The following is a 23390-nucleotide window of genomic DNA, read 5'->3' on the forward strand; positions in this document are numbered from 1 at the left end:
CAACAACATTGTGCCTGCTGTGCAACACGTATGGCTCCTAGGAGCCACCTTTTCTCGAGATCAAAGATGGTCCTCAGACGTAGACACTGTTTGCATGAAGGTCCAGCAGAAACTGTGATTCCTACGGCAACTCAAGAAGTAAAATCTTCCACAATTACTACTACAACGCTATTTTTATTCATCTCTGTGTGGTTTGGCTCATCCATAAAACAGGACTAGACTGTATGAAACAATTAGATCCACAGAGAGGATCATCAGGGCTTGTCTTCCCCCCTTGTACAAGTCAAGGGTCAGGAAAAGGGCAACTAACATCTCTGCAGACCTCACACATCCTGGACACAAACTGTTTAAGCTTTTGCCTTCAGGTCAGCAGGCTATGTGCAAAAACCAGCTGCCACAGAGACGGTTTCTCCCCCCAGGCTGTCTCTCTGATGAAAACATTGTACAGCCTCAGCTACTCTACAGTGATATAAAGTAATCATATTTGCAGTCAAACCTTGCTTTCCTTTTTTTGTAGTTTATTTTTTCATCCTATTGTTTTTATTATATTTTTATGCTAGTAAAACCAAAGTCAAATTCCTTGATTTGGCCAAAGAAGCTTCATTTGAGAAAAAAGAATGACAACAAAATGTCTACATTTTATTCTATCTAAGGTAAACGTCTGAAGGTGTTAATAGAAACCAAACACATGTCACAACGGTCCTTTTACCTGTTGGCGAACTATAGGACACGACAATATCTCCGGTCAGGTCAGCAGGTAGGTATTGGGCATTGAGGAAAGCTGAAAAAGCCACTTCTTTGGTTGAACCAACACCTGAAAAAAGAAAAACAGATTTTTTTAACATCCAGATAAGGAGTAGCTTTATTTTTATGTAGCTCCACCAGTGTATTTCTCTGGATTTTGAAATATAAAAAAAATAAGCCAGCTAACAAAAAATATCAAAATAATCAAACAGTTACTTTTAATATGCTCATAAGAATTGTTATTGGGAAGAATAACAACTATAAAATATTACGGCTCCTAAAAAATAAATTTATTAGAGTTGCAACTTAAACAAGGTAATCTATGACAGTATATCATCCCTCCTTGCACATTGTTGCCACTACAGTGTAAAAGTGGGTTTTTCAACAAACACTATTATCTTGAATTTCATCCCTAAATTTTATAGAAATGAGATGGCTAGTAATAAAGAGTAAAAAACAGACTCAGACAAATATAACCGGAATAAAAATAAAACGCATTTTGAAATGATTTCATTTAATAAGCAAAATTTAAAAAAGCTATTCCAATCACTTTGCCCTCACAGTATACGGAAAATAATTTCCCCAAAACAGCTGATTTTACAAACCTTGGCAGCAACGCCCTGTATCAAAAATAGGTAAAGTCATTTTCATTGCTGTGAATGAATTTTTGCCCCCCCTTGTATGTGACAAAAACAAACACACAATATCTGTAAAGGGGCAGATCCAGTTCCATTGGACTGGACTTGAGTTTAGGCATGGACTAAAACCTAAACTCAAGGACAAAATGGCCTGTAGTAAGAAGAAGCAGTTTAATCAATGATCTCCTTAAAGTAAGGGCTCTTCTACAGAAACCAGATCAAGTGAGAGTAAGTATTGCCTTGATGTTGGATTTATTTTAAAATCTACAATGTGTCAATTTGAAAAACTCAATGCTACATTCATTTGGATGTGAAAATAAGGTTAGAGTAGATATTCTTAACTGATATCAGTTCAGCTTTTTAACTAAAAGGAAACTGTATGATAAAAATGGAAGTTGGTGTGTCAACCAGACATGCAAACACAAACACGCAGTCAGTATTTTAAAGTTGGTGACAGAACTGGACACTGTGTGCTCAATACTAGCCAGATCCTTTAATGTGTATACACACACACACACACACGCCCGCACCCACACACACACACATATACATAGAACTGCTTAAGCACTGCTTACATTCAACATCACTATGTGAGGTGAAGACATAAAATAAAAGCTTCAACTGGAACTCTACCCTGTGTGTGTGTGTAAGTATATGTGGGGGCGAACCCAAGACTGAAATTATATGTACCATGAGAGATGGGTGATGACTTGTAGCTTCCTTTAAAACGCCTGAAAACCAACAGAAAGTAGAGGGAAAAAGAGAGCTGGGGAGAAAGAGCAGGGATCAAATACGGCTGGAGAGGAAAGGATATATTACAACTAATGGCTCCATGCAGTCAGACACACACATGCACACCCACACACACATACAGGGCAGTATGTTGGTGAAATGGGGCGTAATGTTTTTGGGCCCAGTCTGTTACAGGTGACTGAATCCCGAGTGTATGTGCATGTGTCCAAATGGAAAAGCATAAAAGTCTGTGTAATTTCTCAAAGTTGAGTAAAGAGTGTGTGAAAGTTTCTGAATCTGTATATCACTGAGGTTAGTAGGTTTAAGATGGAACTGTAAAAAACCTTGATGTGTTTAATTATGCATGCACACAAACACGCCGAGCTGGTAGTGATGCAAGGCCCTCCTGGGGAGAACAGACAGATCAACCTGAAGCTAAACAGATGGGAAAAAGATAGATAATAAATAACTAAATTGAAACATAAAGACCTGATTTTTCACTTTTTAAGTAATTATGCAAAACTATTTCTAAAACTGAAAAACCAATAAAAAAATAAGCCTAAAAGGAAAATACAATCTTGTATCATAAACCAGTAACACTGCTTTTTTTATTCCAGTAGCTTATTTTTATGTCTTGTTTAAGCATAAGGTTAGTTTCCTCCCTGCTTGTCAGTCAGTCTGTCAACTGAAGGCTTTTAACCTCTGTGCCCTGAAGGTCACCCTGGTCAGACTGGCTTAAGTGCTTTAAGTGTTTTCAGTCCCGTTAAGACCAACAAACACCACCAAAGGAGACACAAAGTAATCCCTCTTCTTCTCTTTTCTTTCATTTCTCTTTAGCTCTCCATTATACATTGAAGCACATTCAGACAGGCCAGAACAAGAGCTGTGGGCATCAAATCTGTGAGCACCAGGTAATGCGTCTGATTGACCTCTGTGTCTAACCCGGTGAGACTGTTCAGACTGGTCCCAGTGTTCTCAAGCACATTAAGCCATTAGCACCCCATCCAAGAAAAACAAACTCCCTAAAGGAGACTGAAATCCCCTGCTTTACTACTGTACCTTTCTCTTCCTTTTCCAATCCCTAACTTTCACCTTTTTTCCACCTTCATAAACTATTTGCTTTTTCCATTTCTTTACCGCTATAACGTTTTCCTTATTCACTAGTTTGCTTGGGGATCTTAGCTTTATGCCACCTCATCCCTTTATATTGTCTTATTTGACCGTATACTTGTCTCTTCATGTATTCTTAAGGGAATGAAGGCTAATATATTTAAAAACTTAATATAAATATGCATACCAAAAGAAAGTTATCTGATATAAGATATCAGACAACTGATTTCTTATATCTGAAATATAAGAAATCCATTGTCAAATTATTTGTATCTATCTTTTTTGTGCATTGCCCTCTAACATCTCATACAAAGCGTCATACTTAAAGATAAGCCGAAGGAGCTTTCAACAATCTTTCTACACAAATAAATATTACATGAATCATTCTAACCATGTTTGTTTGTAATAAAAGTAAATAAAGGAACGGAGAACGTCTACTTCACTTCCTGGCATTTCTGCTAAATTTGTGTTCACTGTCGCGGTTTGTAATCCGGACAAAATCTTATCACAGAAGGTGCCTCACTACTGCTGAGACTGATCTTGACACTATTCAGAGAGTCATACTGTGTGTACATGCCAGGGGCAGCTCACTCTCTCTGTCAGGGTTCAGGTTAAAGTACTTGACGGCTCAGGTTAAACTGATGACTGACTTTGATGAACAGGTTAAAGGTAATGAGGGGTGAAGATGGGGATCAATACCACACAAGGAGCAAGAGCCATAAGTGTGTTTCTCTTTCCAGTTCTTCCCATATGCAGATAATATCAAAACCAAAACAAATAACAGGAAAACAAATATTGATGATAATATTTTGGCTCTTACGGTGGAATTACAGTGTGTGTATGATCTATGTGTGAGGTGTTAAACAATGACCTCATGGTCTTTGTTGGCGAGGATTAGGCCAGATCACATAAAATATGCCTGTTCAAAATCATAAAAACGTTAGTATTGCTATCATGCAAGCATGCTGACATGTAGGTACCAAACTAAACCGGATAACAGAGCAGAATTCCTTTATTTGTAGTGACAATTAACTGCAAGGAAATGTTCTGGATGACTGGAGAAATATGGTTGCCTTCAAAATTATTGGCATCTTGAGGAAAGATGTGGACAAAGTCTGTAAAATAACAGGTTGCTACAGAAATGGTTGTGAGCCACATATCCTTCTTGGTTTGTGTTGTAACAACATACACATACGTCCTATTTAAACCTTACTGATCACAGGAGAGTAGCTATATATTCCTGAAACTTAATAAAGATCAAGAAGTAACTCAGCATGTTATTTAGTTAGTCCTATTTTCAACAATAGCCAGGAGAAACATAGCTTTTTGTCAATTCATATGTATAACTCAAGTCATGGATTACTAATTAAAAGTACCTAGATATTGCTATCAAACTAAAAATGCTAAAGCACAATATATATTTGTCTAATATAATGGTGTAAATATCTTTATTATAAATGATTTTGTTGAAAACACTTATTTCTGAACAAATTAAGCTAAACTAAAGATTGGATTTTTAAAAATAATTATTGTATAAAAACATTGCTGTGACAAAACATTTATTTATTTGAAGCTTTTCAGACATTTGACAACTGCTGTGGTTGTTGTAGACATATCTTTAATGAAACTTTATTATGCTCTTCTATCTTCATTGTTTCAATTAACCTTTTCTTCCTCAGACAATTAAAGTATGTGTAATTCCAGTGTTGTTAATGGAAATACAGGAAGATGATGAGAGAAACCACAAAAGGGTCATTAGAGCAGGAAAATATTAAAGACATTTTAGAAGGAATGAGTGAAAGAAATAATCTGCAAAAGGAAAAGATAAAATGAAATGGCAAGAAAATAAGTGAAGAGAAGGAGGGAGCAGTTCTTACGAGTGGGAACGGGGGGCAGAACAAAGGAGGTAGTGTGTTGAACAGGGGATTGAGCCGCCATCTGAGACGAATAAAAACTGGAATAACAATAAAAGTCAGAGGGCGCTACTTCCCCTACTCTTTACACACATCGTTCACTGCATGTAAGTTTGTGCTTATCAGTGAGGTTTTACCTTTTTTTGTTACGTTTTATTCATTTTGGTAACTCAAATTCACACCTATAATGAACGTTTGCAGATATGTGGACACATTCTAAGCAGAGGAATCAAACACAAAGTATGTTCACACAGCCAACAGTTCTACAAAAAGAACAGAAACAGAGTTACACTGACCCTTGATTTTACTCATGTAGCTTGTGTGTTTATATGTTTGGAGGAAATCTTTGTCAAAAAACTGTATTCCTTTAAACAGGAAAACGGTCAACTGAGAGAAAGAGAGACTGTAAAAGGAAAAAAAACCTAATGAAAACCAGACTGAGAAGGTGTCACAGCAGCACTCATAATATTGCTTGTTGCTAGCTGGTGTTTCCAATTGCCAACAGATTTTCACATAACATCCATTACTTTGTCACAACTACTTCTTCGAGAACTAGTGACCAGCAAAAGCTGTCCAATGAGGAATGAGAATCAAAACTTAGAAACAGTTTTACCTCCTGGAACAGATTCAGTTTGACAGTATCCAACGTGGAATTAAAAAAGTAAAAGATTACGAGAAAAATGAATAAGTTATTGTTGTATAATATTTCACTAGCACTTTTAGATTCAACAGTAAATAGAAATTTGATTATTCTATAGTAGACCGGGACACTTAACAGCCCACGGGTGCAGCCCTAGTCTTAAGGATTTATTTACTGAAGTCAAAGGTAAAGTGTCTGTTTGCAAAGACAAACTGGTATTTTATAGCTCGAAAAACATTACCATAAAAAATAAATGAATAATCTGTTCTCAATGTTGCATTGTACATTTTGCAACCAGCAGCCAATAAAACACAAAAAAACCCTATGCATAGTTTTTAGCCATTGTCACATATGTTTTGAGCTGAGCCACTAAGACCCTGACAAACATTTTTATCATTGTTGCCCTTTAGTTCGATTATTGGCACACTGATGTTTTATACTATACACTAAGGTTCTAACAAAAACAAAAACTATATAAATAAAACCACAACTATTATTCATATCCCTGGCAGATTAAAAATTATTTTAATTTAATCTGATGAGAAATTTGGTAGTCATTTATATAAAATAATGTAAGCAGTGTTGTATTTTAAAAATAGATATTTTATCATTTACATTTTTAACAGAGTTCTCATAACTCAATAATAATCTCCTTTGGGATAACAACAACTAATGTAATACTGAGCAGATTTTTGAGGTTGGAAGACCTCCTTGCAATCACCCTAGCATGTAGCTCCTTCCTCAATTAGATTTATGCCTGGACTCTGAGTGGACCAATTGAAATTGAAAGTTGGTGAAATTAAAGATTACTTTTAAAGTAAATCTGTCAGGGGTATGAATAATTTTGGGCTTGACTATCTGGTTCTGAACAAAAAAAAGACACTGAAATGGAAAATATTTTTATGTCAGAGATCTAAACGAAAAAGATTATCTATGAATCCCGATATTCTTTTTTAAAGAACAAACAGTCTAAAACATTGGAAACTGTTAATACTCACTAGAAATTGGGATTTTATTTCGTGTTTCAGTCCTAACATCAGTGCTGCTGCTTTGATCTTCTACCAGAAAATGAATTAAAGTGGTTTCCTTCTGTGCAAATAGGCATGTGATAAATGGGTGCACTAATTCTTAATGCACTGATAGATTTGGACTACCACTGGATTAAAACAGGGCCGTATTTCATTTGTCTGATGGTATTAATGTTGGACAAGCAGAATTATTGCTTAGGGATGAACAAAGTCTCCAAAGTGGATAAAAGTCGATGGAAAACGTTCTTCAATGTTATACCTGAATGTGTGCTTGTGTATTAAGTTCTATGGCCAGAAGCATTTCAATGGTTGATTTCTGTAAGTAGAAATAAAAAAGAACGACAAAAAACAGGTAACACTGTTTTACTGTAGATATTCGACATATTCTTAGCTTGCTATAATGACACGTGTCATGTGAATGCATTTAAGCAGCCATGGATAAGCATGTGCAAAAAATTTGATATCCCTGTGAGTGCTTGTGTGTGTAATTGTTCTTCCTTGAATGTATGCCTTTCAGAGACTTCTGGGTTTGACCAGCTTGAATGCTACCTAAACTCATATAAACAAAGCATCTCTTTAGTGGTGTAAATGTGACGGGATAATGACTCGTACCCTCTGATCTTCCACATAAACAGTGAAACTTGAAGAGCTGGTGCCAAAACAGAAAAGCTTAGAGCAACTATACCCACCAGAAATATCCACCAGTTTTCCCTTCATGGGATGTTTTTTGGGGGAATTTATTTTTGACTTACTTTGAGTTTTCCTGGCAGATCTTTAATTGTTTATTCTAACAAAGAAACCAAGTCTTACTTTTTGTTGCGGATTATATTTTTGTGGGAGCTGGATGTTATAAATTACTAACATATCTTCCACTTGCTCTATACATTGTAACCGTTTCTATATTTCGCTGTAAGTTTCCTTGTACTAAGGAATATTATTGTCAAAACTCTTAAAATTCTTAATTTCTCATATGGCTATTGTAAAAAAGAGAATATGGGAATAAAATCCTAAAAAATAAAACAATACATGACAAATTAAGTCTATTAAAGGAATACATGTAAATGGAAAAAAAAAAGAAAAAACTAACATTTATGGGGAATGTACCATGCTGGGCAGCTGGAGCATCATGCTTGCATTAACAGCTGGAGAACTCATGTACAGCATATGCACAGATAAGAATCCACTGTGGTAAGATGCTTTTCATTTCTGCATGTATGGATCATGAATCATAGGTAAGCAGTGGTCACTTTGAGTCAGGACTTAGAATAAATGGATGGTCCTCCAACCGGCTGCGAAAGCTTCTCACATCTTGAAATCATAAATTCTCAACCCACTCTGGTCCTTCTCAAAGCGCTTGGTGTCTACTCCTCTGTGATGGATGAGGGTTTCAGCGCACATCAGGAGCAGTTTTGGAATTACAATAAAGGGGGAATTTTCTGTTAGTAATCCAGCTTTTATGCCTGAGTACATGGCTTCAGAAAATAGCTGGTTCACTGTGTTAGTATAACCTGTGGACGTTCACTTGACATGTGACCTCATAATCTTGAGTGGGATTTACTCTTTCATTATGACAAGTGTGCAGATTAAAAGAGAATAAGCAAAGATTGATAAGGTAACACCATTTTATTCAAAGCTTCAGTCCAGATAAATCTACTGTGGCTGGGATGCGTTTCTACAAACCAAATAAGCAAGGAGCAGATTATTCATGCTTGGCTGCTTTTTTTCCTACTTTAGGGAGTTGCTACATTTGGTTTATTATTTCTTAGGAGGAGTCACTGGTGCAAATTTGTTTTAACAGACAACAAAACCTCCTGACACACAGAGCACCAGTAAGTCATCACTTATGATACATCTTTCTCTCCATGGAAAGATGATTCTTCTTATTTAGGTTTGGTGTTGTGCTGCCATGAAAACAATGTTTTACTCAATTCAAGATTGAAGAATATGACTGTAGACAAATTACAGCGTTTTTCTATAGTTTGTAGAGGTGTTTATTAGTAGCAGCGAGGCTTGGGTATGACTCATCAAAATGCAATCAGCTCCAGCTTCATAATCATTTAGTGCAAAGACAATCAGAAGTTTAAAGTATTACTGAAACTGCACCATTTTTGTGAAACCATGAAATCAGGTACAAAGTTTATTTCAGAATAGTCAAATGCACAAATGAGTCGAGAAGGAGTCAAATTACATTACTCTATGAATTAAATTAGAACAATAGTTGAAGAAATGGTCATTTGTTAGTTGTTATACTAAAATGAAAGTAACAGTTAATTTTAATGAAGGCGAGACATCAAAGTTAATTGTTTGAACCAAGTACTCCAAATAATCACATACTTTACACAATGGTTTAATTGTAGCAAATAATGGTTCAGGATGTCCAACAGTGTCTAGAGCTATGTTTTCATTACAAATGTGCGCAAAACTTTGTCAATATTCTGCTAATGTCAAAAAACCCAACTTCGTAATTGCAGAGTTTCCATTAAATAAGAATTGCAACTAAAATTGCAGTTTATTTCGTATCATTTCAGTCCTAACATCAGTGCTGCTACTTTGATCTTCTACCAGAAAATGAATTAAAGTGGTTTCCTTCTGTGCAAATAGGCATGTATTCACGTGAACAAACGTGAATACGTGACACGTTTCACGTCCAGGATTATGGATGTTAAGAAACATCCATAATGCTCCTACCACTTCCTGTCATCTTCTCTGTGTTTTTCACCAACAGTAACATCTGGTTGTTGACCACATGACTTATGTGATGTAATAAAAATATTTCCAATGCAGTTTTGCTAACTTCACTCATTTTGATACAATCAAAACACCACAAGATTTTCAAAGTTCCAGTGTTTTCAACAAGCTAATTAATTTTTGCAATTCCAATTTGTGCATTTATATGATCAATGGAAATACAGGTTAGAATCCACCAGGACTTTCCAGGATTGTAGCTCAAAGTTTGCAGCAGGTGGGTGTCTGTGCATTTGTATTAACATTGATGAAAATGCTTTTGTATAATGTTCACTTCTGACCACAAAAAAAAAAAAAAAAAAAAAAAAAAAAAAAAAAAAAAATCAAGAACAGACAGAAATTTTGCAGGAAGTCCAAGTTTTAACTGCAGAAGATTGTCCTATTAATCTTTTTTTTTTTTTTTTTTTTTTGATTGTTTGGGAGATCTGGAAAATCACTTGGTGAAGAAAAGGTGAGCATTAAAAAAAGTTTGTGGACACAGTGAAGCATTGTGATGCAATCCATGTGTTAGGTGTGAGTCTCTTCCAAGGGAGTGGGCTTACGACCAATTCTGACAAGGATTGTGCACTGAATAAATATTTAAACATTCTCCAAGAGCAACATCTTCCAGTAATCCAGGTAGCATGCATGGATAACATGTGTGTTTTAAGGCAAAAGTAATAGGTGGATAAAAAAAAAAAAATCAGAACACGTGTTTGACCCAAAACATATCCATAGGGTTCATTGAGAACCAAGAAAACTGATCAGCTCCAAGGTACAATAAAATGTAAATGAGTTACTATCAGTCATGATTTGTCCAGAAACTTAAGTATAAAATAAAATGGTAGACCAGAGTATAAAGGTTCAGGAAAAGATTAACACTGTAAGTATTAACTGTTTGCATGAACATGTTGAATTTGCTAATTAAGACTTCTGAAAAGTGTTGAATATTTTGCATAACAGCATACATCATGTGAAAACACCAGCAACAACAAAGAAACCAACAATTTTAAAATGTGTGCATCATCTGAAGCTGCGCCCAGTGTATGCTGTATCCATATTTAAGTACCTCAATGGAGCAGAAAAAGCTCCCCTAGACTTTCATGATGTGGGACATGTTTGTAGCTTCTAAGGTCAAAAAGATTTAGAATTAGATTTTCTTATAAGGACTACTGTACAAAAAGGATAGCTTCAGCAATTACACATATAAAAACTAAGTAAAAAAAAATGGCAATGAAACGCAGTTAAAGCAGACTCCAATCAGTGTGTTATGACATGCCTAATGTTTTAATGAGCTGACAGTACTGTTGTTTAGGGTTAAAAGGTTGAATGCATAAATAGTCTGGGTGATTCAGTTCAACATTAGTGCTGCCTGGAAGACACCAGCAGTAGAAGACATGGTGTAAACACTGATAAGAGCCAGACAAATAAAGGTTAGCACACTCCTCTCACTCACACAGGCGTGTGTGTGTGGAGCAAAATGTGAAGTAGGATGAAGTGTTCAATACATAAAACACGTGAAGCAGAACCTGAGAGGACACATGGAAGAGCATAAGTGATTGATGACAGATGAAGAAAGATCTTTCACAAAACCAGATGCACAAAGCTGTGGATTATTTCCCTAAAAAAAAAAGGACACAGTACTGTATTATATAGATCCTTAAATCCAAACAGAGTATTATTTGAAGTTTCTTCAGTTCAAAGAACTCCACAAGCAGCATTAACAAGAAACATCCAAACAGCTGAAATGTGTGTTGCTTTTATTTAAAATCATTCATCTGTTAAAAGTTTCTTTTTTTCTGCAATATTCATGTATTATTTATCACACCCTGTAACTCCAGCTAAATCTGAGGAAATAAGGAACAGCCAGACCAAATACACAGAAAATTAATGAAAATAAATCAGAAATCAACCATTCATCACATCTGCTTGAGCAAGTAGCCCTAGCAAAGGCAGCCATAAATCCTGCACACACACACAAACACACACCTGCATACGCACACAAGCAAAAATCAGAGGAGCAGTTTACTAACCCATTGGCTCCAAAACAAACTGGTCTTGAGTGACAGCCAGGGGGGGCTGGACACAAATGGACAGCTTAGCAGACTGTAGAACAGAGTTGGTCTTCACCTTCACCTGCAGTAAAACAATAACACAAGGTTAACCTAGAAATACATGTTTTATTTTTTCTGATGCCAGCAGGCTGGCGGTGTCTTAAAGCCCAGACAAAAATAAATCAGTATGCAAAATCTTTTTTCTTTCTCCTTTTGTGTTTGGATTTTTTAAAGGCTGGTCTTAAATAACTCTGCAGCTACTCCTTTATTGTATTTTATTTGCTGCAACAAACCAAATACAACAAATCAGCATACATATTTCAGATTACTTGTTGGCAGAGGGATAAGGGGATAATTATTAGGGTTTGATCTGTAGAAACAGGGCCTGTGCACCTTAAATAGTTGATGAGTCAACCATAAACTCTTCCTTACTTAAGGTATACTTGTCTGACATCACCAGACACCTAAAGCTGGGCTGAAATTCAGATATTCAACAATACAATGATCCAAAACACAGCAGCAAATCTACCATGGGACACCTGATAAAGAAAAACATCATCTGACAAAGTTTCGCAATGGCATAGTCAAAGTCGAAGTCCTGAGCCCAATTTAAAACACTGTGATGGGACCTTAGGAGATATGTGCAGAGACTAATTGGACACTTTGTCTTTATGACAGTATGTAGACAAAGAAATAATAAAATAATTTACCTGTACAGTAACTGAGGGTACAGGCAGACCATCAATATCTTGGATTAGAGCTTGCTGTAAAAGAAACAATTAAAACATTTAAGCTTCTGCATGTATATCCTTATGTTTCCAATATCTGCCAATCAGTTCACGAAGAACATCTGAGCTTGTGTGTTTACCGATGGTGTGTCGAGGCATGAAGACACAGTCGCCTTGACAGACAGGTCATCCACAGCATCAGATTTGGGAAGTATATCTATGAAAAAAAGGCATGCATTTAAAACACTGGATCAAGTGCTGTAAATAAACACTTGTTTTAGTGTTTATTTAAACACTAAATACTTTGCATTTTCACAAATACAAGGTATTAAATTAAGAAAGTAATACTTTTGAGAGAAAACTTTGGCAGTTTCGGGTGAAATTAGATAAATACATACAATGTTTAAAAATAAACACAAAATGTAAAAGTTGGTTGTTCAGAGTGTAATAAGCATACAAAAGAAATGTTGAGTGACAAACGCATGTAAGGAAAGTAGTACAGAAGCAACAGGACTACCTGGAGTCTTAAGAGAAATGCTGAGCAACTCTTATTCAGTACTTTCACAAATTATGGACAGCCTCAAGACTATGCAGGTTGGCTTTTGCGATTGGTGAAAAGCCTTAAATTTCCACATTAAAATCCCACTTTCTGTTAATTGTTTCCACAAATAAACCTAACCATTCTATTGTCACCTCTGTGTGCACAACTAGCATGCTTAATTTTTTTTTTTTTTCTGTTCTTTGCTTTTATGACGTAACACAAGAAATATATGAAGTCCAAATCCTGAGGTAGTAGGGATCTAAAAATGTCTTTCAGAATGGCAGTACCTGGAAATCTTTATATTTACTCCAGTGGTACTTTGCATGAAAAGTTTAAAAACCACTGCCATAGTAAAGTAAACTTCTGAAGACATGAAATTGAAGACAGCTGAATGAAGACAAAAATGAATGAAACTGTTATGTGGGCCAAACTTTAAAGCAGTTTAATCCTGTTTATTGTACAGTACAATTCAGGAAATTGAGAGTCCCGTTTTGTCAGGAAGTAGCTTCAAATTCAGAGCATTTCAGAGCTCTTTCTCTAGTATCCTCTCACCTTGAGTTCTTGTAGCCTCTCTGATGAACCTCTGCAGTTTCTTCATCTCAGCATCAATCTGCTCATAATCAGCCTCTCTAGCATCTACTTTTGGAGTTGAGAAAAAGGAGGGGTCTGTACCCATGTAAGAGCACAAAAGATGTCCGTCTGAGCTCAGACTGACCACAACACCCTTCAGCTCCCTGAGGAAAAAAAACAAAAAGAGGACAGGGTTAACTCTGTAACATCTGCTGAGAACCTGTGGTTTACATTTTCTTTGTAGTTCAACTCTATTCCTTAAGGATAACAGAAGGTGAAGCTCAGTGCCGGCTTTTAATGTGGAAATACATGATAAGATGGAGAGTATGAAGAAATGCTGAGTGATCCAATAATGTTTAAACTGTGAAGTAACTTGTTGCAGATGTGTTTGTGTGATTTCTGTTGCAGTTCAGTGAGGAAGTAACACATTCATCCGCACACAAATACACACAAACACACGCGAGACAGCCGGCTCCACACCTGCACAGGAAAGTGTCTGAGGGAGCACTAAGCTTTCACTTTAACTGCTGCGGGAAGGAATCGATGTTTACAGAGGCCGGACATAGATTTGCAAAAACACACTTCTCTAAGAGCTGTCCTTTTTACTAAAATAGGAAAAATGTAGTAGACGCGACAATTTATTAAAACACTGTTTTTGCTACTTGTTTGAAAATAATTGTGGATTCTGAATAAACAGACAAATGAACAAGAAAACAAGACAACTGCCAGAATACAGGCCATCTGTCTACAGAACATTTTTCATACTGAAAAGATTAAGAGAATTTTTACAGATTATGGCATAAAGAAGTCGCCCTCATTATGTTGATGGTTCATGATGACTGGTGGCATGGTGCCAAGCCACTGTGTGCCAGACTTGCAGAATCAGCACTATTATCTGCAAATTAAACAGTCTCAGCATTTAGTACGACCCAAAATTCCTATTCACTAATATTCTAGATTGATCCAGCTCTGTGGTCACCCTCACTGCTCTGATCCTGAATCTGGACATTAAAATGTTAACATGAGAAAAACCTATTTGACATATTTCTTAGGAGTTTCATAGTTATTGGTTCTTATAAGCTAGCAGGGGTCTGAAACCTTTCTAATCCTAATAGCCATATTTGTGTTCAGCCCAGCTAAATAAAACTTTACGAGTCACAAATGTTACATGACCTTTAAAAAACATGCACACAACAAAAAAGACAACCTGAAATCTTTGATAAATTTCCTCTTCAGAAAATTTTTTGTCATTTTTAAAGGACCCTGTTTTATTTTTGTTTTAGGTTTTTGCAGAACAGAGATGTAAAAGTTGTATGCTATTGCAATTTGACTTTATGGAAAATGAAATATCAGGCATAATATTATGACCACCTGCCTAATAGTATGTTTGGTCACCTTTTCCTAGTTAAACAACCCTAACCCAGAGGTATAGGGTCAAAGAAATTAATGATCATGATAAGTTGTTATTCTCTGTGGGACAATGTATGAATTGTTAGGTATGTTGTTAGATTTGTTAAAATAAATGTCTGTGGACAGTTTAGAATGGGAAAAATGAGACTAATAGTGAGACCCAGTGTGTCCCTGAAGCAAAGCAAGAAAAAAATTTGGAACCCTACAGTAAATCTACGGTGAGCTGCTGGGGTGTATGTTTGTTTTGCATGGTTTGCTGTGTATTTGTCTAACTCTCCCACACTCCTCCGTGTCCCACAGACACACCGAACAACCCGATGACTATCAAAAGCTTAAAAACAACACAGCCTCAAACTAAACCAAACAGCTACCCAGACACACACTATCTCCTACATCTAAACAACACATGCGCAAACACTGGATCAGAGACCTCATCATTTTTCAACTGTGTTTGCGCTTTACGTTGTAATTGTATCAAATTGCAGCTTGATTGTAGTTGTTTGGAAAAAGACAAAGGATTGGCTCTGACTGGTCCCTCCTCACTATGCTATTATTGGCCAGCTGGAACACATTGCAGGGTTACTTCCTGCCAAAACTCTGGATTTTACAAGTTGATAACTGAGTCAGAATACCTGTTGCATGTTTATTAGTGCTCATGTGAATATTTACGAAATTTATATTCAGAAAAATGCATACACTTTGTACTGAGTCTTTCAATTTTAAGGAGATTTGGTAGACCTTAGATTCCACTTTTCACTCATGTATTTAAAACTAAACTGATTTTTACCTCCCTTGACATCTACTTTGTTACATACGGTGACAAGATAAACTTATACATTCAGTCTTGTAAATCTGAAAATAACAGCAACTTTTTCTTTGTATTTATCTGACAGTAGAAATGGAAATGTGTGGAAATGTTTAGTCAAAGAGTTGTTTCCATTAACCATTTTTAGACTCACAAAATCAAAACCCAAAACGCAATTTGATGACAGGTTGTCTTGTCTTTCCAATTTTGAATAGTGGCTCAGAGGAATGGGTTCCTTTGTCATTCAAACAATTTAAAAAAAACATTTTATTGCCTAAAATGCAAAAATGTATCATTCCTGTAGTGTGTTGATTCAAAATTCCTAAACATTCAGCTAAAGAACTAAACTTTAATTCAAAATATGATATAGTTACTTGTAACTTTTACCAATTTTTCTTTCATTTCAAGGATTTTTACCTGCATGTGACAGTATTATTTACTAGATAACAATAAGGTTTAAATCAAATTAAAATTCAAAAATACTTAATTTATCCCCAAGGTAAAATTAAATGCAGTCATAACTCATATCATCCAAACAGCTTCAAAGAGACGTTGTGGATGGCAACGCTGTGGGCAGGAAGGATCTATGGTAGCAGTCAGTCTTGCAACAAATCTGAACATCTCTCTGACTAAAGACTGTTGATGTATGGCAATCTCATGAACACATGCTAACAGTTCAATTTCCAATTAGCAGGAAAGATATTCCCCATAAACAAGTCCTGAATGACTCCATCAGTTATTGGCAAAAACTGCTAATTGACCTAATTTACTTTGGCTACTACTCTTTAAACTTCTTTTTGGCTTCGTTTTAAACTGTTCTGAGATTTGGGGTCATATTATTTGAGTTCTTGAGATCCTAATCAGCTTCTCTGAGATGTAAAAAACAATACCTTATTGCCACAGTCACATCATAACAATTGCCAAAAAAAAAATAGAGCAAAAATTATACCACCTGCACAGCATCCACGATACCTTGCCAAAAATATTATGAACAAAACTCTACTAAAAGAACAAATCTAAGCAAACATACAGCAACTCCAACATCCTGCCACCATGAGCGGCACAATTCTAGAATACAAGATACGCTCTACATGGATGAATATTGCTTTGTGCATCACACATCAGCCCTAGATGTGCTGTTTTACTGGAGGAGGAACTCACAGGAGATTGGCGACACGAACAGCCACGGGGACATAGGGAAGCTGGGCTGCCCACTTCAGCGTGATGTCCTGGTAAACCAGCAGCATGTTGTTGTGGTTACCAAGCAGCAGGTTTATGGTGCCATCTTTCACTAAACAATAATAACAGACAAAGCAGATTAGGCTGAAAATCTGTCACTTTTAAACATTTTTGAAGCAGGCTTGTAGATTATGGAGCAATAAGAAAATATACAAGTCAGAGACATTTTGAACACAAATTCTCGAGTCAGATAAGTAGGTATTTTTCTGTAAGTTAAAGAAAAAAGAAAAAATATTTCTTTGATGCATTTATTCACATTGGTGTCTTGTGGTTAGAAAGTCATCATAAGTTTCATAGGAGCACAAATTTGAGGTTTTTGTCTCCCATTTTTAGTTACATGAAACAGTGGCACATATTCACAAATCTAACAACCATGGACAAAAATAACAAATTCCTGTGGTGGGTGGCACTGCCCTTCAGGATGAGTGCAGCTTGAACTCTCCGTAACAGGGAAATCATCCCTTTACGCTTCACATATGGTTTGAATAAGAGATGCTGTCATCAAGATCTTTCATTCAGACACAAACTCTGCTCTTATAGGTGTACTGTAAATAAAGCTTAGGCACTTTCTCTTGTGAACCAAGGTTAGAAACATGAAATATAAATACTGCCTGTACATCAACTCGCACCATCCAGTCAACCCCTCGATGGTGGAGTTACCACCTAGTGAGATCTGAGGTGACGGCCACACGCAAAACAAAGCTCACAGAAGTTATAATATAGTAACAGCGGTCAGCAGGGTATTACAGTGCTGGGGTCAAAATGATAGAGTGTATGTTGATGCCACATCAAAGCAAACACACCTTATATCGCAGCAGACTCCTAAAAATGACAGTTTAATTTTAGAAGGAGGAGTGTGAATTATGGTGTTTTTAACCTTTTGTTCATTCCTGTCTTCTCCTTCGTCTCCATAGTAAAGCCAGTTGATTTCCTTTGTTGCTGCTTGATTATCATTGTTGCAACATGTTTCTGAGCTAATTTTCTTCTCAAACTCTGTATGAGAAGAAAATTAGCTGCTTGACATCAGAGGTGGAACTAACAGTTTCTTTAGTATTTGGTTATTCTTTCAATTAGTTTGAAGATCAGTCAGATAAAAAAAAGGCACATTTGGCAGATGTTTCATTTAAATCTTTTTTATACAATTAGACACTATAAGATGCAAATAAGAAATTCACTTTCTTTTTTGAATAAGAAAATAAACATTGTATTGCCTGAAATGTACAAATGTAGCATGCCTGTAGTGTACATTCTCGGTTATTTGATGCATCTGCAAATAATACTTGTAACATCAACATGTGAAAAGCGAAGCCCTTTCTACTTGTCCTTCTTTAGAAAAAGGTCTATATGCTCCAGTTAACAATTAATAAATGACTAAATTAGTTAAATTTTTAATAATAGATTTATTATGATTAATCTGATTCATTGTTGCAGTCCTATTTGACATTTTAAGACTTTCCCCCACCCCAATAAACCTGATGTAGAATAAAGATTTAAGGAAAGGATAAGGAAAAGGGTAGAATGCTCAAGCCATTAAAACACAATGTTCAGCTGTAGAAAGGGGAATGAACAGATTTATAAAAATGCTCTGTCTAATACATTTTTTTTTTTTTTTGAATGATAGAAATATGATCTCACTACATTCCTTGGCATGACTACAGGCTCTTGAGGGATTTTTATATTTGCATGCGCATAGTGTTTAGTGACAAATTAAAGCTAATCCCTCTGGAACTCCACCCATTACTCCAAAATAATTTTTGATGCTGTCAAGGTTTGTCAAACACATCAGTTACAAATTTCCCCAAAGTGATTTAGTTTAAATGAAAACTGAAGGCCGCTGCATATGACTTACATCATTTCATAACAATAAAATGACCAAATAATAATCTGTGTATTTGAATAGATCTGTCATCTGTTTATTGCATTCTTACAGTTAGAAGTCATCATTATTTATCATAGAGGTGATGAAATCTCATATTGGAACTGAGGCCAAAGCAATTACAAAATAAAAGAAAGAAAGGAAAAAAGAAACAAATAGACATAAAGAAAGATGGATGGAGGGGGACTGTCGATAAGGGTAAGAGATTTGATCCTGTTGAGGCAGATGTAAGGCCAGAGAAGGAAAGCATTAAAAAAAACATCTGCAACAGATCGGTGTTGTCTACACTCGTTACACAACACAAAAACTATGAGCAAATGTTTTAAGAAAGTGTGACTGTTGGATTTGCTACTGAATATTTGGTGGCAGCTCAAATTGTCACACTGTTAATATGCACCTGCTGAAAATATTGAAATCGAGTTATTGTTGACAACGCAAACTCCAGCCATGTGAAAATCTTTCCAACAGTTTAGAGCATCTTGCGTGGTAGAAGCAAACAAAGAGTCTCTTCTGTCAGAAGAGAAAAGCTGTAGATTCTGTGCCAATTTTTCTCCACTTTACCTGAGATATAGGGTAGGAAACAGCTGGGATTAAATTCCAGTTTCTTCATGAAGCGTATCTGTGCGTTATCACGAAGACAGAAGAGGTTCCTCTCGCCCAGCACCATGATGGAGGAAGAAGAATGGGAGAATGAGGGTACTGATATGTCCAGGGCCTGTTCTCCCAGGACAAATGTCCAGTCAGGCTGCAGAGAGACACACAAAATTAAAGCAGACCATTGTAATTAATATTATTGTACTATTCTTCAACTTTAAATTAATGTAAATTATGCATAATCACTATTTGAACAAGCCTTCAAAAAGCTTGAAAGACTTGCAACAATTTTGTTACATATTGCAACTGTAAGGCACAAACAAGATAACTTATACAGGATGTATATGACTGAAGCATAATTTCACATACTTCTGCACTACATACACTTTTAATAGCAGATCAATTGTACTTGGGTATATTTATCCTAAACATATCGTGTTCAGTGGACATATAAGAGAAGATATAAATACCTTTTTACTCTACATTGGTAAGATGCAGACTATTACAATTAACAACTCCGTTAAGTAAAGTGTATAAAACTTTCTTTTTGGATATGAAATGTGCAGAAAATACATTTAAGATTAATCTATATATATATAGCAAAAAATCTGTATCTGAATTTAAGACTCACCGTCAGCCTCTTGCCCCCAGTTTTAGGGAGTAAATTTGAATCCTGTCGACTCTCTGCATCTGTAGCAATGGCCAGAGTCTCATATCTGAGAGTCAAAATAAAACAAACAGTTACTGACACAAACAGTGATACTATTTCTAAAATCCTGTTCAAGTACCGGTATCAGAGTGATTTTTTGTTTTTCTCAGGTGCTCTTTTGTATCAAAATAATATATAACTTTAATCATAATATGATAAAATTAACGCAGGTTATCCAGCACGGCATTTAAATTTTCAGTTTTATCTTTAATTGTAGCTTTGCTTTCCTACTTTTAACTTGGATTTTAATTCCAGCTAACATTCTCTTTCCATTGTTGGTTAATATTCAAATGTTAAAGTCAAATATCATAAAGCATGTTAAAAACATTTTCCCCTTATTCACAGTCTCTCTTAAATCAGTCAACACTGTAATGACCCACCTTTTTCAGGAAATGACAGTCAATCAGTTTTATTCAGTGAACAGTATACACCTGGCAAAAAAGTATGTGGTCAAGCTGATCTGTGGTCAGTTGACTTTGGCATTTGTAGTGTTAGCCGTTTTCCAGTAAGAGGCTGGCAGACGAAACAGCTTGGCAGGAATCTATCTTTCTTCATCGACACCTGAATGAACAGCGCTCTAAACGTAACCCAGTATGACTCCGAACCACAGACCAAACACTAAATACCTGCTGACCTAGCCACTCTATATTATCATGCTGAAAAATGTCTTTGGACCATAAATCCAGTATTAATCGAAGCAGACAGGTTTAAAACCCATCTTGAATAACAGCAGTCTTGATCTATAAAGGCATCCGGTGCATCACCTCATGGGCTCTGCAAGTTTTATTTATTGATATATATATATTTTTTTATTATAGTGATATGCTCATTATTATTATGAGGAATCTATCTTTCTTCATCGACACCTGATATTCTCATTATTATTATGAGCATATCATAATATTATCATAAGGATTTTATTATAATATTACAAGATAGCATTGAGGGTTCTTCCATACAACAAAAATGACAACAAAATTCTGTATGTCTCCAATGCTCACAGTTTTCTCTTGAAAGCATAAATACAAAGGTTCACTCTGAATTTATGACCAGTATTTCTGGTCAGGAGGAACCTGTATTTCTCTCGAACCAAATTGGATCAACGTTTCAGCAGTATCCACAAGTTCCTTGATAATCAAATTTTCTGAACGGATTTTAGAAAAACACATTGAGAAACATGTATAAAACTTTCTTCCTTTTTCACCAGGGTCAAATGTAATAAAAGAAGAAATCCTAAAGTTAGATTTTTGAAGTAAAACACATGATTTATTGTTTCTACTCATCCATTCAGTAGCAGCTTCTGCTTAGCCTCTACAAAGACCAGCAGGAAACTAATGAGATTTATGGATGACTGCCAGTAAAGAACAATTTTCATCATGCTGTGAGCACTACTTGGAGAAAAAAATAATCTAAAATGTATAAAATGTATCAGGGCAGGGGTTCTAGATGTTTACAAAAAGATTTAGTGAATTCACAGGCATACCACTGTATGAGAGGCTGATTTATATTCCGCATAACACTACACATGTATATTTGTTTGATACATATGGAGACTGGTAATGGTAATGTTTCCTCAGCTCAGTTCACTTTGATTTTATTAAATGATAATTTGACTTCAAAATCAAAGTAATGCACTTTAAAAAGCAGAAAATTTAATTTCTCAACAAATTTATTTGCAATCTAATAGGAATTAGCTTTATTCCGCTACAGTGGCATTATTTTTCATAATCAATCAGTCAAGTTTATTTGTATAGCACATATGCAACAAGGCAGTTCAAAGTGCTTTACATCATAAAAATACAAAATAACAAAGTCATGTTAGACACTACCTATTCAACAATTTAGAAAATCAGTAAACTTCATATTTTGCAAAGTGCCATCATTATATATCAAAATGTTGGTCAGTGTTTCACTTATCGTTTAAGTCTTTTAAAGCAGTTTTGAAATGCAGTGGTGAGAAAAAACTGTGTTCATCTATAGCAGTATGCATTTTTATTCAGTGGGATCAGGTTTCATTTGGAATTTTATGTCTTAAACCAGCAGACAAACTAAGCTTGTGTGCTTACAAATACAGGTTTGTGTATGTTTCTGCTCTGATCCGCTCAGTGATGTTTTACAGTAAAAATAAATGACTTCACGAAAGGCAAAGCTTATAATATTAGCCACGACTTTCTCTATTACAAGAATATTTGAAAAGTTATGAAATTGTTTAACCTCAATGTTTAAGATGGCAAATATTTGTCAGTTACAGGTCATTCCTGTATATAAAGAGGTGGATTTATTCACTAATTAGATTTCCAGAAAAACCTGTTGCCAGCAAATGCATCACAGTTGCTTCTTAAAATAAGCCTACTTGTAGCCTTCAAGCTGGCGTGCAGAAGACACAGTGAGGAAGCTGTCGGTTCTGGGATTGTAGGCCAGCGGACCAGGCAGTAGAAAGCCAGGAAGGAACCTGCCAAAAGAGTAGCTGTCCTGCTCAAAGAACATCAGCATCCCATCCATAGACTGGATGCACAAGGAATGGTGACCTGATGGAGAAAGGAGGCAACAACACATAGAAGACAGTTCAAACTCCTACTATAGGAAAAAAAGAAACATATCATTCAAAGACTGACTTTTGAAAAGTGTCAAAAAGCCTATTTAGTCCAAAGCTTTCATTGAAAATAACTTCTACATATCAAAAGTAACACTTTTCTCTATCCTGCACTTAAACTCGAAGGAACATTCTGCGTTCACTGCCAACATTATCATTGAAAGGAATTATTCAGATTCTTATTGATTTACAAAATTAAGATGTTGTTTTTTTACTTCCTATTTCAAATTTAAAAAGTCTAACTTGTCAAATTCATCTCAAATATATGTATCAATGCGAGAGCATTTTCAATCATGGATACAGGATTCATAAACATTAAACTTTTCACACTGTGTAACACAGTCAGACTGTACTATCCCAGTACTGGGATAGACTGTACTGATCTATCCCAGTACAGTCTATCCCACTGTACTAAGATAGACCAACACAAAATATTTGTTATGATAAATTGTAAGAAACAATACTTGATTTTTCTTTTTTTTTTTTTTTTTACAAATGAAAGTCTGAAAAATATGGGGTGCATCTGCATTTGGGCCTGATTAATTTTGGGAGGTCGGTATTTGGCTGATACTTACATGGCCAAGGTCTACACATTTGCAGTTAATAATAGTCCCCTCACTGTCGCTAACTCAACAACTTTTTTGCAATAAACAGTAACATTTCAGACAAAAAATAAATAAATTGGAATCAGCAAGTTAAGCTTTTAAAAGATTGGCAATTGGTGACCGGTCAGAAAACTCCA

The 23390-nt window shown here is 35.7% G+C and overlaps 1 protein-coding gene across 3 annotated transcripts in view; it reads right to left on the reverse strand.

Annotated features, from left to right (window-relative positions):
* Positions 1 to 23390, reverse strand: part of bbs9 (Bardet-Biedl syndrome 9) — a 141357-nt gene that overhangs the window by 107708 nt on the left and 10259 nt on the right. For all 3 annotated transcript variants that reach the window (XR_006370562.1, XM_044116080.1, XM_044116081.1), the window contains exons 6-14: positions 22409 to 22583; positions 19978 to 20062; positions 19314 to 19497; positions 16799 to 16928; positions 13405 to 13586; positions 12452 to 12528; positions 12294 to 12347; positions 11563 to 11665; positions 710 to 814 (exon numbers count right to left, since the gene is read on the reverse strand). Coding sequence is in view for 2 of the 3 variants with exons in the window: in XM_044116080.1 (XP_043972015.1) it covers positions 710 to 814; positions 11563 to 11665; positions 12294 to 12347; positions 12452 to 12528; positions 13405 to 13586; positions 16799 to 16928; positions 19314 to 19497; positions 19978 to 20062; positions 22409 to 22583 (1095 nt within the window). In the remaining variant the exon portion in view is untranslated. The remainder of the gene's footprint in view (positions 1 to 709; positions 815 to 11562; positions 11666 to 12293; positions 12348 to 12451; positions 12529 to 13404; positions 13587 to 16798; positions 16929 to 19313; positions 19498 to 19977; positions 20063 to 22408; positions 22584 to 23390) is intronic.

Source organism: Gambusia affinis, linkage group LG05 (genome assembly GCF_019740435.1).
Source record: "Gambusia affinis linkage group LG05, SWU_Gaff_1.0, whole genome shotgun sequence".
Lineage (NCBI taxonomy): Eukaryota > Metazoa > Chordata > Actinopteri > Cyprinodontiformes > Poeciliidae > Gambusia > Gambusia affinis.